The following is a 14,155-nucleotide window of genomic DNA, read 5'->3' as shown; positions in this document are numbered from 1 at the left end:
CTGAAAAACACCTAAAACCAGGATAGGAAGAAAAGTTGGGCCAGTTTATTAATGAAACTCATGTACATTAGAAAAACCTGGTAAATTAACTCTGAAGGAAGCAGCAGAATCAAACAAAAACAGTGGAAAACAAACCATGTGTGGTTGGGAATCCATCAACATTTATTGAATGTTAAGTGACAAACACTCTTTACAACAAAGTCAAGAAAAAAGGTAACTCATCACATCCAAGGGCCCTTTGAGCTTTACTTTCAAAAAATAACAAATTATTATTATCAAAATCTGTTCAGCAGATTACTGGCACCTCTCTGATACCAGTTTGTAATAGATTTTGGTCGATGCTGGTCTTGAACCGGCCACTATCTGATCCACAAACCTGGACTAGGTGGACTGAGCTACCGAGCTAACCCACCCCGGGGTAGACACGTGTTTCTGGAGGCCTGGGGAATCCAACATGAATAACATCCCAACTCCACAAGGAGAGGCCCGGGTCAGGGTTTAGACAGAGAACCCTAACTCGTAAGAAAACAGAGTCATGGTCAGTTGGACACCATCCTGGACCTCAGATGGATCGACTAGTTTAGGGTTCGCATTGGCTAATGTTCCCAGTATTTAGTGCTGTCATCTCTTTGGGGTTCTATTACTCTGGTCTCTGGATCTTCTGCCATCCATCTGGAACAAGATCTCAGCTCCACCTCCAACCCTTTCATAATAATTCTTTTACTCAGAGGTGAAACTATGGGATGTTTCCAAGAACCATTTCCGAGTGGACAACACTGACGTCACAGGAGAGGAAAAAACTGCCAGAAAATATTTAACGATCATCTCCATCCAACAGTCGTCACTCCAAATCCATATTTTTACATAAGAAACTCATAATTGTAGAACTCATTAAAAAAATGAAGAGATTAACGTAAAAATCACCTAAATTGATTTGTGTCTAAAGTATGTGCAAAGAAGCAACAGAGGAAATCAATTATGGGATGCACATTTTTAGGCTCCAGACAGTTTGTTTGAACAGATGAAGCTGAAGGAACCAAAACAAATTTCTGAATCATACTGAAAGGTATTTACTTTATATATTCAGACATGTTTATTTGTCAACAAATGGTTTACATGTCTGTTATATGTTCAAATACATATGGCTGAAGTTGTATGAACAAACATAAATCTGGTAATAATTATGCGATCAGCATCGCAAGAAACTCTTAAGTTTAGATAGTAATTAAGCTCATTTTATTAGTTCATGCAGGGATCACATCATTAGATAGTCTCTATTGGCCACGTTAATGCATGAATCACACCATCACAAAGTCTTCAGTTGTTAATGTAGGGATCACCTCGTCTTCCTGTTCTAGAAGTCTTGCATAACACATAAATATCCAGTAAATGTCCTCTAGCCATCCTCGTCAGGAGGTCTTGTGGACCTACGCTTGCAGAACTCCTGTAGATGAAGGGGTTTGGTTCATCAGGCACAGCATAGGTCTTGCAGGGCTGGTAGCTTCTTCAGATATACATAGATATACTTTATTTATACCAAACTGGGAAATTTAGGAAATATGATGCAAAAGTCTTGGGTCATGCCCTGCAAAGTCCTTTTCTTTATATCCATGAGGACCCAGCACTTAAGTTATTGTAGTCCTCGTAAAGGTCTTATGGTGGTCTTGCTGGTTGACCAAACGGAGTAGCGTAGCCGAGTCCAGGTGGACTTTGAGGTAATGGAAGGATCTCATGCTCGGCGTTCATGCGAGCTACAGCTCAGCTGTCTGCTTTCTCAGATTCCTCATGGATGCCGACCAGAATCTGTGGCGGGGGGTCCCTGCATAGTAACGGCGAGGGCATGAACCCATGCTGCTTCAGGTCCCTGGACCGGAACAACTGCTCTTCAGGAAATATGGGCATAGCGAAAGACTGGAAGCACAAAACACAACATGGGATCAAACCAAACAATTACCTCGAGTGCTAAGAAACAGAACTGTACAGAAACGCCCAGTAGTGAAATATAAAACATGAGACCCTTTAAATCGCAAAGGTGTTGGCTTGGATCGACTACCTGGTTCTCTGCCAGCGCCTCTTTAGCCATATAATGCTCCCTCTTCATCTTAATCTCTACTTCCTCTGGTATGTCAGGGACCATCAGGTCGATAAAACGACTGATGAAGAAGACCACATGCTGGAGAAGAAAGACAGGAAGGACATTCACCGAGTCCCAGCAATCCCTGAATCCCCCCTCCCACTCCTCCGAAAAAAAAACCCCCAGATACTGACCTCAAACACGATCACAAACGTGAGTCTAACGGCGAGGAGATGAAAGTAATCAGGAAGATAGTTGCCGTTTTCGTCCCTGAGAGCCCGATACCTGGACAGAAGCAGTTCTGTTCTGCTTAGAAAAGGACACTAGGGTGTTTGCTAGCTGTTGTTTACTGGTAGATGTTTGAGATAGGAGGTTCTCCTTGAACCCAGAGTCTTTTGATTGGTTGGGTTATTTGTCGTAAAAGGTAATGAGGAAGGGCCAGGCTGGGACATGAGGAACAATACTGACAAATTCTGGTCCCTAAGTACAAAAACTACAGAAACAATTTCCTCAAAACTTGGAAGGGTGGTGCAAGTATCTGCCAAGAAGCTAAAGCAGTTGATGTGGAAGTTTTAGAAAATACATCAAATACACAAGTGATTTATTTTATGTGTTTTGGTAGCGACTCAGACATTCAGGATTATTGGTCTTGCTCTACCTGGGGACAACCCAGTTTACAAGGGGATTTGCCTGAATGCAGGACGGATGGAGGTGTTGTTACCTGCAGGCCTGTTCACTGAAGTTTTTTGGCGATACTGATAGAGTAAAGTTGATGTAGCCCTTCAGCGTGTCGTCTCTGGTGTAGCGGTAGTACAGCCGAGGCAGGAAGGACGAGGTGAACGCGATGAGAAAAGCCTACGAGAATGTTTGGACATGTTCAGATTCTCAGAGCGGACTTCTCAAGACTTGACAAAATGCCCATCCTAAAAGAGGTCTTGACAAAGAACGTGAACACAGTCTTACATTGGTGAGGACGGCTATATGTGAGATGAACTGCATGATGGGAAACCAGATGCCAATGTCTTGAGCTCTCTCAATTACTGGCCGGCGGTATTCCGTCACAAACTTCTGGGCATCCAACCGGATCTCAACCCAGTTGTTAACGAGAGCGAAGAAGGGAGCGAGAGGAAACGCCGCCACGAAGATGGTGATGAAACCAAACTGGATTACTGAAGAACACAAGTCAGGAACACTTCAATAGAAATGAAACACCGTTCTCCGTCAAACGGATCAGGACTTACCCATCTCTAGGTACTCGTTGAAGAGTCCTTCACAGACCAGCAGCTCATAGTCGGCCTCCCAGGGAGGGACCTTCGCCACCCCTTCTTGGTCTTTCTCCTCCCCACTCATCCCAATCCGAGCCTCCTCCTCCTTCACCTTCCTCACACAAGGATTCTTCTTCTTCTTCCACCACGCCTTCAACTTTCTATGAAATTAAATTTCATGAGGGAATGTTTGCATTGTGCAAATGTACGTGTTGCTTACATGTCTCGTGTTAATTAGTAATTACTCACAAGCAATTCAGCTTACAAACAGCCTCTCAGAACCAATTGTGTTTGTATATTGAGGACTACCTATGGTTCTGGTCTTGGTTTATCTCAGCGCTGGTGCTGCTGCTTCTGATTTGTCTAGATGTTGTTGATTTAATACGACCCCAAAGACACGACCCTGTTTATTGTTTGTTGTTGTCTGTTCTTACGGTGCGATGAACTCCTGGATGTTGTTGATCAGCTGTTTTCCGACCATGATGACCAGCAGCTCCTGAGCCAGTTCAGTGAGACACCCGCCCACCCCACACTGTAACACATGAGACGCTCTCATCATCATCATCATCATCATCATCATCATCATCATCATCATCATCATCATCATCATCATCATCATCAAGGTGACTCACGTCTTCATTGCGAACACCAAACAGAGTGTAGTAGTGTCCAGGGAAACCGTTAAACCTAAACAAAAACAAACAAACAGCTGGTCTGATTGGCTGGGTCAACAGGATCGAACCTTCGACGCGTGATTGGCCGAAACAAACCTCACCTGCCTTTGAAGAAGGCGATATAAATTGGAGACGAGTAGAAGTTGATAAACTGAAAGATGAAAACTTTGAGGATGAACATGTCTTCATATTTGGACTGAGTCCGATGCATCTCTGACAGGAACAGGAAGACATCGTTAAAAAAACATTCTAAATAAACAACGCAAAATCTTTTCATTTACTTCATTATTACAGTAGAACCTACAATAGAACCTCGAGGTCCTAGTTTAATCCATTCTGACTGAACTTGTAAGTTGAGCAACATTTAACTATTTAAAATAAATAAAATCATTTAATCCATTCCAGTCTTGTAAAAACAACCACCAACACGTGGTAAAGAACGAGATCCGGTCTCACTGATGTCGTATCCATCCACCAACACGTGGTAAAGAACGAGATCCGGTCTCACTGATGTCGTATCCATCCGTCAACACGTGGTAAAGAACGAGATCCGGTATTGAGGTTCTACTGTAGATGTTTCTAAATTACTTTAAATACATCATTAAATTTCAGCTTTTTCTCGTTTTGAAACCAAAGCTTTATTTAACGTCAGATACGTTGACGACAGACGGCGACTCACCCCAGCGGGTGAGGATCTGGGCCAGCGAGGTGTAGACCCTGGACAACATGAGGATGACCACTAGGTTCAGCACAGACCCTGACAGACTTGCGATTCTCCCAGCCTGGACAAACAGACGGGAAACATCCCATAATCAAACAGTGAAGTAAGGCGGGGTCCCTCAGGGCAGCGTCCTCGTACTCACGGAGAAACTGACGAAGCTGTTTTCCGACTTGTAGATGATGATCTTGAGGATGGTGCGATAGACGATGATGGCGATGAGGAACATCAGCACCACGACGATCTGCACACAGGATGTTCTACTTAGGACCACTTCCTGCCCCGGGACACGCCCACAGGACACGTCCACAGGACACGCCCACAGGCTGGAGGTTGAGGACTCACCATGAGGAGGATGACCATGAAGCCCATCACTCTCCTGTTGAGTCGCTGACCTTCAGGGAAGTACGGTTCCTCTGCTCCCGTCACCGGGTTCCTAGTGGTCATCGGTGCCATGGTGGCAAACTCCGGGCGGGGTCGCTCCTGTGGGGAGGAGGTGAGTCAGCGTTCAGATAGATGCTGAGTCACCTTAAAGATCCCTCCCCCACCCACAGAGGCGGGACCTCAATGTCCTGGAACTCGGAGCAGTCCCAGCGGTGGGACAGAGCGTAACAGGTCCTCTTCCAGTACTCCAGGAAGCTGACAGCCCACAGAGACATGAAGACGCTGAAGAACACCGTCCCCCCGTTGTCAAACAGGATGCCCACCTGCAGGCACAGGTGAGAGGAGAGGCACAGGTGAGTCAGAGAGGCACAGGTGAGTCAGAGAGGCACAGGTGAGTCACAGAGACACAGGTGAGAGGAGAGGCACAGGTGAGTCAGAGAGGCACAGGTGAGAGGAGAGGCACAGGTGAGAGGAGAGGCACAGGTGAGTCAGACAGGTACAGGTGAGTCAGACAGGACGTACCTTGTAGGAGATACAGATGCTTGAGTAGTTCCAGTAGGAGCAGATGTTGCAGAGGGGACACATGACCCACTGGTCTCCACTCTCGCACACCTCCTTCCTGAACAGATCAATCAATTAATCAATCAATCAAGTTTTATTTACATAGTGCTTGATCACATCAACAGACATTTCAAAGCGCTTCAAAGTGCGGCGACTCCAGACACGGCCGTTCACCTGGACGGGTTCCATCTGGTGCGGGCGGACAGGATGGGGGGGAGCGGGGAGAGGAAGGGAGGAGGGCTGGCGGGGTTGGTGACCCATCAGTGGTGTACCCCTGGACACATCACTGTGGAGGAGCAGCACTGCTGCTGGGACATGGAACTGATGGCGGTCGGCATACGGCCGTATTATCTGCAGCGGGAGTTCTCACACGCTATAGTGATAGCTGCGTATGTCCCCCCCCAGAGGGGGATTTATTCTGTGACTCTCATGGGGAGGACATTGACGGTCTCACAAACACCATCACTGACTACATTAACTCCTGTGTGGATAACACCGTACCCCCAGGTCTGTACGGTGTTATCCCAACAACAAACCCTGGATCACCCCGGACATTAAGGCCCTTCTTAAGGAGAAGAAAAGGGCCTTTAGGTGTGGAGACAAGGACGAGCTGAAGGCTGTCCAGAGGGGGCTGAGGAGGAAAATCAGAGAGGGGAAGAATATGTACAGGAGGAGGATGGAGGACCAGCTGCAGCAGAACAACGTCAGCGAGGTGTGGAGGGGCCTGAAGACCATCTCAGGCCATAAAGGACCCGACCGCCAGGTCACTGGGGACCAGGAGTGGGCAGATAACCTAAACAAATTTTTCAATAGATTCGATCAGGCATCCACGCCCCCCCCAGCCCAGCCCTCCAGGCTGTAGCCCCCTAATCCCCCTCCCCCCTGCCCCTCTCCAACACCACTACCACATCTCCTCCCCCTCCCCCTCTACAACAATCAGCTCACGGCCACCCCCCACTGCTCAGGTCATGCTACAGCCACCCCCTACAGTTCACCCCAGCACACAGTCCCCCTGCTCCACCCTGTCCCTCACTGAGTCCCAGGTGAGAAACCAGCTCCGGAGGATCAAGACGAGGAAGGCTGCGGGTCCAGACGGCATCAGCTCCAGGCTCCTGAAATCACCTGAACACGGTTGTCTGCAGCACGGGGGCACCTCAGGGAACGGTTCTGGCTCCGTTCCTGTTCACCCTCTACACTGCAGACTTCTCCTACAACTCCCCCACATGTCACCTGCAGAAGTTCTCTGACGACTCTGCAATCGTCGGCCTCATCACCGATGGGGACGATAGAGAGTACAGAGAACTGACCCAGGACTTTGTGGACTGGTGCCAGCGGAACCGCCTCAGATCAACGCGGGTAAAACCAAGGAGCTGGTGGTGGATTTCCACAGGCGATCACTCTGCCCGGTTACACCGGTGAAGATCCAGGGTACGGACATCGAGGTGGTGTCCTCGTACAAGTACCTGGGTATTCACCTCAACAATAAACTGGACTGGAGTACCAACACTCACTCTCTCTATAAAAAGGGTCAGAGCAGACTCTATCTGCTCCGGAGGCTGAGGTCCTTTGGACTGCGGGGGCCACTCCTAAAGACTATTTATGACACTGTAGTAGCCTCAGCTATTTGTCATGGGGTGGTCTGCTGGGGCAGCATCACTGCGGCTGACAGAAAGAGACTGGATAGGCTGGTTAGGAGGGCAGGTTCTGTCCTAGGATTCTCCCTGGACTCAGTGGAGGTGGTGGTGTCCAGATAGAGTCAGTGTCTCTATGGTTATAGATAGTCCAGATAGAGTCAGTGTCTCTATGGTTATAGATAGACCAGATAGAGTCAGTGTCTCTATGGTTATAGATAGACCAGATAGAGTCAGTGTCTCTATGGTTATAGATAGACCAGATAGAGTCAGTGTCTCTATGGTTATAGTCAGACCATGTGATGCAGGAGCTGAACTGGGGACCAGAAAGTCAGGCTGTGTTCACCGACTCCTGGGTTGTTGTCTTCATACATGTTCCCCATCATGTAGTTGGTAAATTCAAGGCACAGTTACAGCTGGATGACTGTATGGTCATTAACAAGACGACCCCCGCCCCCCCATATGATCCCGACGGGTTCCAACCAGTTACAACCTGAACACTTACGCCGGAACGTCTGTGATCATGATCCAGATCCCGACGATGAAGATGAAGATCCCAAAAACCGAAGCCGGTAGCAGCCAGGCAGTGTAGAACCCTGTAGTGGGAACAGTCAGACACCGTTACCATGGAAACCAACGATGGGTAGTCGACGGACGGGTGTTTTGCCGTTACCGATCCAGGCGAAGTAGAGCGCAATCTTCTCTCCGAAGTACTCCCTGATGTGGTCCAGAGGTTGATAGCGCCTCCAGCAGGACCAGCAGGCCCAGTACCTGTGCAGGATCTGCCTCAGACCCAACGACTGGGGGGGCACCGGGGGGTTTGGCAGCTCAAAGTCGCCCTAAAAAAGACAAGGACACTAAGGACTTTTACGGCCGTGAGTCCTGATTGGTCCAGAGTCCAGCGCTCACCTCGTGTAGCGGGTAGGCGGCGCTGAAGACCCCCTCACTCAGCAGTCGGTCGATTCCTACCTCCCCCCGTTTCACCACGCCGTATGGAGTGCGAGCCAGGATCTCGTACACCTGGGGGGCAGGACGCCGTGACTTGACTCGAACCAACAGTCGACACGCTAACGGATACTGTCTGTCAGCTGATCGTCCATTCTACTAAGCTACGCTAACCACCAGATGTCAAAGGCAGGTCAATGCTAACGTTTCCCTGCTACCAAATCAAATGTGTTTGTTTGCCTAGTAGTTTTCCTATTTGTTTTCCTATTTGTTTTTCTAGGTGTTTGCCTAGTCGTGAACCACGGACACGCCCCCCGTCTGGTCGGATTCAGGTCGGATATTGATGGGTGTTTACAGATTGTGTTGAGGATGAACAGCTGATCGCAGTATCCGTCTCCTGACGGAAACATCCTGGAATCACCCAGACCTGCAGTCTCTGACCAATCAGAGGACTTTGTGAAGACCACACCCCAAACCAGGACTTAAATTTCTGGGCTTTATCTGTAATATACGAGTTTTACTGAGAAACGAGTGGAAATTTAAATGTCAATGTCAAGTCAGAAACTGAAGGATTTATTTTTGTTCTGGTTTGGATGTCTCAGATTGTTAAAACTACTTTAAGGTGGATCCAAATTTTAGCAAAATTTTAGTGTTTTCATCGCTCCAAGACGAAAAGGATAAAGTAGGATATCTGGTTATTCCACTTTTTAAAAAATAAGTACATCTAATATTTGTCTATGTTTAAATAAATACTTCCACACGGCTCTACATTTGTATTGACAAACTGGTTTGTGAGCCAATCGGCTGAAGACTGAAACAGAACCTGTCTTTTACAACGTATATAATATTATATAATATATATATATATATATAGTGTATTTGTAGAGGTGATCTGTAATTAGCCGCTACATGCTAACAAACAGGTGTGGAGGTTTTATTGCTGAGACAGCGTGTGTTTGACTTCACATGCGTGTTTGCTTTGTGGGTGTCGGGCCTGATGAAGAACTCGTAAAGTCTTTTATGTATTCATGGTGATGACAGGGATCAGGTGGTAATCCAACCGGGTTAATCTACCCTGGGGTAAACAGATATCCCGACCGTCTTGAACTCACCACTTGATGTCTCTGAGTGGTTTTGAAAAACGTTTCTTTTTCCTCGTTGCCCAGAAACCTGCAGATAGAACTCAGGTCAAACATCAGCCTACAAAGAGAAACAACCGGGTCATCATCAGCGTTCTGAAGAACCTCAACAGAACCGATTTAAATTTACAATTTTAAAATGACTTATTGTCCAACGAAAAACCACCAAAAAATGTTGTAAGCCAGAAACGACGCAAGTCAGAGAAAAGTTGTAAGTCAAAAATGACATAAGTCAAAAAACGTAAATCAAAATGATGTTAGTCAAAAAACGATGTTAGTCAAAAAAACGTAAGTCAAAACGACGTAAGTCAAAAAAACGACGTAAGTCAAAAACAACGTAAGTTAAAAAACAAAAGTAAATTCCTAGTTCAGTACTGAACTTTATTAATGAATGTATTTTAAAAATCTGATGTATAATCAAGAACGAAAAAAATGTGAAAACTAAAGATGAAGTTTTGTACTCAGATGTCTCCTAGCCGTAGGAACAAGTCTTAAGAGCGACCAGGTGAAGACATTTTCGTGTTGGTACCTCTGCAGCTTGTTGGTCCTGAACTGACAGGTGTAGAAGTCTGCAGGGGGGTTGGGGACGTCCTGGGACAGGATGCTGGGGAGGGACAACCTGGTCAGGAACTGCTCAGACCAGTTGATGATGGAGGTGCTTCCCACCTGTGAGAACCGACACCGGGGTTCAGTTCACACCAGAGCCCCTTTGTCCCCTTTGTGATGTCACAGGTTTAAGGTAGCAGGAGGCGGAGTCAGAGCGTTACCTGCAGGGGAACTCTGAGACTGATCTCCTCTCCGTAGTAACAGAGGACCCTCCAGGGGGCGCTGAGGAGGACGAAGCAGACCCTGGACTTCTCCTGAATGACCATCTTCTGCAGGGAGACAAGCTGTTACTTATGGGGTTCCACAAGGTTTATGTCTCCACCCCCCCGCCACGCCCTCAGGTGGGCGTGGCCTTCAGGTGTTCGTGTTACTCACCTGTTCCATAAGCAGTCCAAAGTACTGCAGCTTTCTCAGGAACTTGTCCCTCCACTTCCTGTGGTTGGGGTTGACGTTTTCACACTGGTCTGTCGATAAAGTCAGAGGCTCCTCCCACGCCAACACAAAATCTGTCCAATCGGACCACAGGTTTATGATCATGATTGGATGATGTCACTACAGATGCTGCGAACCCATCCTCTACTCTGGGTGGGTCCTGGTGATGTCACAGGAAGTTGACTTCACAGGAAGTGAACCTGGACTGTTTCACCTCGTGAACCTGGACTGTTTCACCTCGTGAACCTGGACTGTTTCACTGTGTGAACCTGGACTGTTTCACCGCGTGAACCTGGACTGTTTCACTGTGTGAACCTGGACTGTTTCACCGTGTGAACCTGGACTGTTTCACTGTGTGAACCTGGACTGTTTCACCGTGTGAACCTGGACTGTTTCACCGTGTGAACCTGGACTGTTTCACCGTGTGAACCTGGACTGTTTCACCGTGTGAACCTGGACTGTTTCACCGTGTGGACCTGGACTGTTTCACTGTGTGAACCTGGACTGTTTCACTGTGTGAACCTGGACTGTTTCACTGTGTGAACCTGGACTGTTTCACTGTGTGAACCTGGACTGTTTGACTGTGTGAACCTGGACTGTTTCACTGTGTGAACCTGGACTGTTTCACTGTGTGAACCTGGACTGTTTCACTGTGTGAACCTGGACTGTTTCACTGTGTGAACCTGGACTGTTTCACTGTGTGAACCTGGACTGTTTCACTGTGTGAACCTGGACTGTTTCACTGTGTGAACCTGGACTGTTTCACTGTGTGAACCTGGACTGTTTCACTGTGTGAACCTGGACTGTTTCACTGTGTGAACCTGGACTGTTTCACTGTGTGAACCTGGACTGTTTCACTGTGTGAACCTGGACTGTTTCACTGTGTGAACCTGGACTGTTTCACTGTGTGAACCTGGACTGTTTCACCTGAACTACTTCATCGGCTGGTGTCTTTGTCATACATTTATTATTGTTACTGTTATTACTGTGTTATTAATCTCTACATGTCATATCTATTGCTTCGTCTGTCCCCTCCTGGAGGAGGGGTCCCTCCTCTAGTCTTCCTGAGGTTTCTCCCATCCATTTTTCCCCTGTTAAAAGGGTTTTGGGGGGAGTTGCTCCTTACCCGATGTGGGGGTCGTACTGGTCTCAGGACACAAAGGTCAGAGGGATGTCGTCCGTGTGCAGATTGTAAAGACCTTTGAGACACTGTTTGTGGATCTGGGCTATAGAAGAATGAATAAACTTGAAAACTTGAAAAACTTGGAAAGAACGTTTCACTGCGTGAACCTGGACTGTTTCACCGCGTGAACCTGGACTGTTTCACCGCGTGAACCTGGACTGTTCCCGTCCTACCAGAGAAGCAGCTGTGTCATCAAACCGCCGTTAGCTGGCGCTGCTCGGGTGTGAAGTTTGCCCTCCGCTCAGCTAATATTGACTCACCGACTCGAGTCGATCCGTCGGAGAAGACGTTGGCGTCCTTCGGCTTAACAGGTTCATTCTGGGGAACATTAAACACGGGGATTAGCATGTTGCCACAAATAGCATGTTCAGCAGGTGTCACATGTTCAGACATTTTTCTTGTTGGACTGGTCTATATCAAGACGACACTAGCTAATGTTTCCATATGGGCGTTAGCGGTTAGCGGTGTTAGCTCCTCTATGATGGGTGATGAAGGTTATGTTTTTCTTCGCTTTGAGGGTTCTTCCTGTTTTTGTTTCTATCGTTAGCGAGGCAGAACTAGCGTTGCCTTCCTGATTCGGTGGCTCGTCACTCCACACTAGTGTTAGCGTGCGGCGCCGCTAAGTCCTGACTCCCCACCCACTTCCTGTCAAACACACCATCTAGCTGTCCCAGAATTCTTTGGGTGTGTTCTGTCTTCTAATGGAGCTAGGCTACATGCTACTTCCTGTTTGGAGTGTTTGTGCTAAGCTCAGCTAATCAGCCTGTTTCAGGTTTTCTTGGATTTGTAGCATTTTAACGTAGCGTTAGCATTTGTATTAGCTGTGTTTTCTTCACAGCAAAAAGCTGAGGTTCCTCCCTGAGGAACACCAGAACTGATTGCCCTGATTCCTGAAGCTAATCAGCTGGTTATTGATCAGGTTTTTGATGAGGACGTCGTTACCTCGTAGATGCTGCCGTAGTTCTTCTCCGGTTTGGTTTCCATGGTGAACAGTTTGGTGACGTCCTCCCTGGGCTCCGCCCTCCTCCTCATCCTCCTGAACTTCCTCACTCCTCTTCCTCCTGATCTACAAACACACACGTTCTCAGTCCGGATATGTTCAAACCTTTAGCCCCGCCCCCCTCAGCACCTGTCAGTCACACCTCAGGTGAGAACGAACCCCAGTTCTGATTGGTTCCTCACCTGATGCGCCGGTCGGACCTGTTCACCTGTTTTTGTTCTTTTTCTAATTTTCATCAGAAAAGAACGGGACGGGTCTCACCTGAGAGGAACCGGATCTCACCTGAGAGGAACGGGTCTCACCTGAGACGGACCGGATCTCACCTGAGACGGACCGGGTCTCACCTGAGACGGACCGGATCTCACCTGAGACGGACCGGGTCTCACCTGAGACGGACCGGGTCTCACCTGAGACAAACCGGATCTCACCTGAGACGGACCGGATCTCACCTGAGACAGACCGGATCTCACCTGAGACAAACCGGATCTCACCTGAGACGGACCGGATCTCACCTGAGACGGACCGGATCTCACCTGAGACAAACCGGATCTCACCTGAGACGGACCGGATCTCACCTGAGACAAACCGGATCTCACCTGAGACAAACCGGATCTCACCTGAGACGGACCGGGTCTCACCTGAGACATTCGTCACGCCTCCAGAAACACGCAGCTGGGGGGTTTATCTGTGAGTGGGTGTTGCAATGAGCTGGCGACTTGTCCGGGGTGTACCCCGCCTCTCGCCAGCTGGGACGGCCCCCAGCTTAAACGACTGGAGGCAAGACAATATTGATCGTCTGGCCTCACAGAAACAGAATGCATGTTGGGTAATTATTTAAATCAGAGCAAACTTCCTTGGGGGGGGCGTGTCCTTTTTCTGCCCGGGGGGCGTTCCCGTTCTCAAGGTGCGTCACGTGACGTTCTGCACAGAACACGCTTCTGGCCTTCAGGTGCTTCCACCTGACATCTGCGTGACCTCTCCGAGCCGCGTGCGTCTGCGTGACGCGCATGCGCGTGAAGCGCAAACATCCTGGAGGCGCGAGGCGCGCAGGTGGAATCCGGACCGAGTCGACTCCGGCGGCAGAACCGAACCGCGGAGCCCGGATGGGTCCGGGACCCGACGGTTCTTCATCATCATCATCATCATCATCAGTCGTTCTCACCTGGACCACGTGACGCGCTTCTGCTGGACGCACGCTTGTCCCCTGACAGCTGCTGATCACAGCTGTTAGACCCCTCGAACCCGGACCCCCCCCCCTCCCCGGACCGGGTCTGAGGGGGTTAGGGGGGGTCAGAACCAACCCGCGCGTCCCCGCCAGGCGCGCGCCTCACACTCACCTTCGCAGCCGGTCCGGATCGGGAACCGGTGGGTCTCCCGTTTGGTCCATGTCCGCTGAAGAGTGTGTGTGTGTGTGTGTGTGTGTGTGTGTGTGTGTGTGTCTGTGTGTTCAGTCTGCAGCAGCAGAGCCACCTCTGTAAGCCCCGCCCATCCTGCTAACCCCGCCCCCAGCCTCTGAGGCTTTAACCCCTGTTGGAACTGACAC

The 14,155-nt window shown here is 48.8% G+C and overlaps 1 protein-coding gene across 3 annotated transcripts; it reads right to left on the bottom strand.

The window, feature by feature from the left end:
* Positions 1-94: 94 nt before the first annotated feature.
* On the bottom strand, positions 95-14,030 carry ano7 (anoctamin 7). Of its 3 annotated transcripts, none has more exons than XM_068317068.1 (24): positions 13,950-14,030; positions 12,555-12,673; positions 11,873-11,930; positions 10,373-10,503; positions 10,159-10,266; positions 9,921-10,057; positions 9,365-9,422; positions 8,217-8,327; positions 7,981-8,146; positions 7,813-7,903; positions 5,638-5,734; positions 5,295-5,438; positions 5,077-5,214; positions 4,877-4,975; positions 4,693-4,795; positions 4,115-4,226; positions 3,972-4,026; positions 3,774-3,871; positions 3,316-3,500; positions 3,038-3,243; positions 2,796-2,929; positions 2,269-2,359; positions 2,054-2,173; positions 95-1,911 (listed from the first exon to the last, which is right to left on the bottom strand). In XM_068317068.1, the coding sequence occupies exons 2-24, from the start codon at positions 12,642-12,644 to the stop codon at positions 1,759-1,761; spliced, it is 2,685 nt and encodes an 894-aa protein (XP_068173169.1). In that variant the 5' UTR covers positions 12,645-12,673; positions 13,950-14,030; the 3' UTR covers positions 95-1,758. The 3 variants fall into 3 exon arrangements, with proteins under 3 accessions (XP_068173169.1, XP_068173167.1, XP_068173170.1); XM_068317066.1 differs by having other exon boundaries at positions 12,555-12,678; positions 13,950-14,026; XM_068317069.1 differs by lacking the exons at positions 2,054-2,173; positions 2,269-2,359 and having other exon boundaries at positions 12,555-12,678; positions 13,950-14,026.
* Positions 14,031-14,155: the final 125 nt, after the last annotated feature.

Source organism: Antennarius striatus, chromosome 6, assembly GCF_040054535.1.
Source record: "Antennarius striatus isolate MH-2024 chromosome 6, ASM4005453v1, whole genome shotgun sequence".
NCBI classification, from domain to species: Eukaryota; Metazoa; Chordata; class Actinopteri; order Lophiiformes; family Antennariidae; genus Antennarius; species Antennarius striatus.
Note: the sequence above shows the minus strand (reverse complement) of the source record. Positions and strands in the feature narration are given on the sequence as shown.

What these genes read in the sequence shown, in the direction of transcription:
- ano7 (XM_068317066.1), bottom strand. Translation starts at nt 13,999, where the DNA reads ATGGACCAAACGGGAGACCCACCGGTTCCCGATCCGGACCGGCTGCGA. An exon ending in ACTACGGCAGCATCTACGAG is followed by an intron (nt 11,931 to 12,554) that starts GTAACGACGTCC and finishes AATGTTCCCCAG; the next exon opens with AATGAACCTGTTAAGCCGAA. An exon ending in CAACGAGTACCTAGAGATGG is followed by an intron (nt 3,244 to 3,315) that starts GTAAGTCCTGAT and finishes TGTGTTCTTCAG; the next exon opens with TAATCCAGTTTGGTTTCATC.